At 45.6% G+C, this 4,868-nt stretch overlaps 1 protein-coding gene across 1 annotated transcript in view; it reads right to left on the minus strand.

Moving 5' to 3' along the window:
• Window positions 1–2,670: 2,670 nt before the first annotated feature.
• Window positions 2,671–4,868, minus strand: part of HARS (histidyl-tRNA synthetase) — a 27,556-nt gene continuing 25,358 nt past the window's right edge. The window contains exon 13 of the mRNA XM_019506612.1: window positions 2,671–3,225. Coding sequence (XP_019362157.1) covers window positions 3,166–3,225 — 60 coding nt within the window. The 3' untranslated portion in view covers window positions 2,671–3,165. The remainder of the gene's footprint in view (window positions 3,226–4,868) is intronic.

Raw genomic sequence — 4,868 nt, forward strand, 5'->3', positions numbered from 1 at the left:
TGTAATCTTTGTGAGAGCTCTGTATCATGAAGTCCCACAACTAAGCGGTCCCTAATTATCTTCTCCTTAAGCTCCTCATCTTGGCAGGATTCTGCCATTGTATACAAAGATGTGATGAATCTGTCTATAGGTTCTGAATGCTCCTGTTTACAGATGTTGAATCTAGCTCATTCATAAATCACATTTCTTTTGCCCAGAAAATAATCAGTTAATGCTTCTATCATTGCAGCATAGTTTTTTCTCTGCATCTGTAAGAAGCAGTGACAGCAGAATTTCATCCGCCTGATCTCCTCTGAAGCAATTAAAATGCCTGATCTATCGAGGCTACATTCCAGGGGATTGGAAATCAAACTGTTCTTGTGGTGCAACTGAATACCTGCATGGTCTCTGTAGTCAGCCTCAGCACTGTACTGGGCTCTGCTGCAGGTAGAGGTGCCCGGCTCTGCTTTGCGCTGGATTCAGATGCTGCTAGAGTCAGATCCATCAGTTGGGAATCACCTATTAGATTTCCTGTTGGTGGCAAGATTCACCACTTCTCACACCATGTATTATTCTAGATCTTAAGAAGAAGCAGTCCCTTTTTGTTCTTGTTAAACCTTTATTGTAACAACTAACCCCTGACCCCAAATGGTCAACTGACCCTTTCCTGTGGATGATATCACTCTTTAGTAAGGGAGATAACGCTTACTAGTATTAGATGGGTGCCAGTTCTGTGGGAAGCAGCCAGGTCCTGCCCATGGAAAGAGCGCCCATCCCAGGTACATGTGGGCAGTGGATCACAGCTGGCCTGAGCCCTGGCCCTGCGCTGTCACCACCTTGTGATTTGGACCTCATCCCCTTGCCCATCCTGCTCTTGGCCACTGCTCCCCTTTTGCCCATGGCCTCGTTCCATTTACCTGGCTGAGCACACCCTGCCTGCAGGAGTCCCAGGCTGGTCTCCATGGAGACCCTACCCACCAGCTCTGTCTGGCACCCCTGGTGGTAGCTGTGGGATGGACAGGATGGGATGCCCAGGCAGCAAGGCTGGGTCCAGCAGCAGTGGTGGAGACACTGGCAGAGGCACTGGCAGAGGCAGTGAGTGTGAGAATGAACCATTGCTGCAGGGACTGCCGAGAAGCCGAGACTGGCCACCATGCTGCCCAGCAGGCTACAGCTCCTGCTCTGTCCAAGAGCTGGGTGCAGGAGGTAGGGCAGGCTGTGCATCATGCCAGACAGCACCTCTGTGCCCAGGAGCAGGACTGGCTGTACACACCACAGCCTGGGCTGCCCTGCCTGCCTGGGCCAGGTGGGGCTGAGGGACCTGCCACAGACTGGATAGAATCACTTGGCAAGCCAAATTTGGCTTGTGGGCCATATTTTGCCCACCCCTGGACTGAAAAACATCTTTTCCTTTGCAGAAGTCAGTATTTTGAAAGTCTAAGGAGTTACTTACTGGCCATAAAACATTGGCTTGGAGTATTTAGAGTAGTTTTAGGCAGTAGGAAGGAACCCAATTAATTTTACAGAATGGCTAGCTAGTTCAAGTATACGCTGGCTGATAAATTTGAGGTTATTGGATAAAGCAGGACTTGGGGGCATATGGGGATGATACATTTAAGTATAATTAATTTTTTAAATCTTATTTAAGTCATACAATTTTAATTATGGATTGTTGCACAGACTAGGAAAGAAGAGACAGGAGATCTAGTGGTGAGGAAATAAAATCCTGTGTAACCATTTCTAGTTATGGATTAAATATGAAAAGTAGAATTAGAGCACCCATCTGTCCTTTCCAGGGCATTCAGTTGTATTTATTTGACATACATGCTGTTTTTCCTAACAAAGGCTCAGAAAACAGAAGAACTTAAAAACAGAAATTTGAGATGACCAAAACAGTTTAGAAGGGTACTAGCATATCAAGATACAACAGGGTCTCAAACAATATCCCATGCTAGCTGTGTTTGGTAAATACCTGCCCGAATAGCGCTTCTGAAAGACATCCAGGCTCAGGCTGTAGCAGGCTTCAAGGGGGTGGAAGTTTCAGAGGTAAGGAGCAACTACAGGGAACTACCTTTCATGTTTTCAATGAACAGACTTGTTTTGCTGATGGTACTGGCAGGAATTTGCTCTTGGCTGACCTTAGCGATGGGGTGTAAGGGGGAAAAGTGGTCCCTTGGGTATATAGTATCTAGACCATTTAGTGCTTCATAGGTCAAACTAGCACTTTTAATTATACCCATCTACATTTTTTGTTCAGTTTTTTTGGGTGGGGAGAAGGAGCAGGAGCATTGTTTCTTCTGGAACATTCAAGGGATTAAATAAAAGGTTGGGGAGAAGCAGCAGAGGGAGGAAGAGAGACTGGCTTTTTGTTTTGCAATATTCAAGAGATTAGATATAGGCTAGAGTTGACAGGGACAAACTGTTCTGTACATGAAGGACCCATGTATGAACTCCTCTTTCCTGTGTTTTTCATTTAACATTTTCAATAGAAATGTCCAAATAAGGCTTTTATTGCACACAAAGTAGTGTCACCAAAGCACTTTTAAAAGGTGAAACATCACTAAAGTTCAAGGAAAAGAAAATCAGCTGTAAAGACATTTAACAAGAGGCTCTTGCCTTGGAGGAAATCTAGGAAGGTTAAGAGCATCCACGACAGGAAAAAAACTCAGAGATAGTAACAGGAGACAGGTGTGAGACTCATAAGGTTTATTAAACTTGCTTAGAATATTTTATATTACATTTGAGACTAGATCATTTCCCTCCAGCCTTGGAAGGAATGCTATAAGAACATTTATTTAACATGAAAGGAACATGACGCGGTGACCAAGATGCTCAGTATTTGCCGATGGCACAGGGCTCCACAGCTCTGCCAAGCAGCAGTAATGATCAGAGACAGGAGGCTGGCATTCTCCAGTCTCAGGGAATGTCAGCTCCAGCTCACCCCCAGACTTGCTCAGGGGCAGACCATGCTTTAAAAAGAGACAACACAGCATTTCTGCTCCCTGGGGAAAAGGAGTTCCACAATAAAATAAATATGGCTTCAAAGCAACCTTCCAACCCCCAAACCTTCTGATGTGTTATGAGCAAAGCAGCCAAGAACCTTGGCATTTACTGGAGGAAATCTTTGCAAATCCTTCCGTCAACCAAAATCCAACAGACTAGCAGATGTGGGTGGCTGAGAGGACTTCAGGGCTGGCATGTTCGCTTCTTGATTTCTTCAACAAGATTTTCCCTACGAATATCAACCTGGAAAAAAAAAAGAGAATAAAGCCACTCCCTGACATGCTAAAGCATTCCCCCCGGAACCTTCTTTTTCTACCCCATCCAGTAAGACACCAAATTATACTTGCTGCCCCTTGTTGCAAAGACATAACAACAATCCACCTTCCCAGAAGTACCTGGAAGCTGGTGATTATTGAAGCTGTTTGTAACAAGCTGCATCAAGTCACCTCCTGAAGGGCTCTGCATCAAGCTCTATCAGAAAGCAAGTCTGGTTCAGTACCCATCTTACACAAGCACCTCTGCAGAATGACAGGCATGGGAGCTCTCCATATGAACCCTGAGCTAGAGAGGTTGTTACCTTTTCCTTGGGATTCCAAAAGCCCTTTTTTCCTAGACTGCTACACAAAGAATGCTCTTACTCCTGTATCAAAAACAACATTCTCAAGCTTCCAGTGAGCTTTTTAGGAACCAGTTCAAAGGTATCCTCCTGTCACACAGAGAAGAGGCTTTTAAGAGGATCCAGGCTAAATATCATCTATAACAGGTCATTTACTCCCAGCTGATCATAATTAGCATGGGTTGGTGAATTATCAGATTCAGGGGAAGGAGTGAGATTTCTCTAGAAGACTGGGAAATCATTTTCCATGACCAGGCCTCAAGGGTTTTGGCCCTTCATGCCAAACTAGAAGAGGAAATACAGGAGGAAAAGCCTGGCAAGTTGCAGAACAACCCCACCACCAAGCTGTGGTGCTTCTTGATGACAAACTCAAGCTGAGCTGGACCTACTCACAAAATATTGATGACATTTGCATAATGCAAGAGGATGCAAGTTTGTGGCTGGACCTTCTGAAAAGAAATGAGGCATCACTTCCAGGTTATTATATTTATGATGATTTTAAGCAGGCTTCTATTTGTCTGGTATGGCACTGTGGAAAATATCTATCCTTGATTAATTAGTATAGTTAAAATTTCTTCTGCAATTAACTTATATGTAGGAAGAGACATTCTCTGTATAGGCCTTGATAGATGTCTCCTCCCGATTTACTCTCGTTTTACCTCAGTGGTTCCCTTGATCTTCCAAGGATGACTCCTCAAAAACCTTGCATTTTTCCTGCTTACTAATCAATTTCCTGATATTTTCCAACTTGGTAGAAATGGATAACCTCTTGTTACTGAAGAAGGTTAAATTCAATCAAAATTGGGACCTTTCTGTCATGGAGTGGGGCCTATGAGCAGCCGTGATCCCACTAGCGCCCCCTTGTTGTGGCAGTTAGGAGATCAGCACCCTCTTATTCTCGCCCGCCACATCTTTGATCTTATATAAGGTAATATGGGAGGCTGCCTACGATCTCCTGTGATCTTAGGGTGACTTGGTGCACCCTAGCCTTATGGGCTATGCGTGCCTCCTACCTCCCCTTTAGCACACCCCAAGGCTTGCAGCTGTTCCTGATGTTCTTGTGTCTCCAAACTTCCGGTAGCCCTCCCCGGGCTTCACTCTTACCAGCTGGCCCCCCCAGGGCCTGTGCCATGTGCTTCCTACGCTCTTGCTCCTCTTGCCCCTCGCTGGGGGCCTTTGTCTGCGCTACGCGTGCCTGTGGCTTTCCCACTAGCCGGTCCCGCACTCTCGTGCCCGTGGCTCTCCCAGAGCCTGCTTCCGCCCGCTCGCG

This window comes from Gavialis gangeticus, unplaced genomic scaffold, assembly GCF_001723915.1.
Source record: "Gavialis gangeticus isolate Ggan-Ray unplaced genomic scaffold, GavGan_comp1, whole genome shotgun sequence".
NCBI lineage: Eukaryota > Metazoa > Chordata > Crocodylia > Gavialidae > Gavialis > Gavialis gangeticus.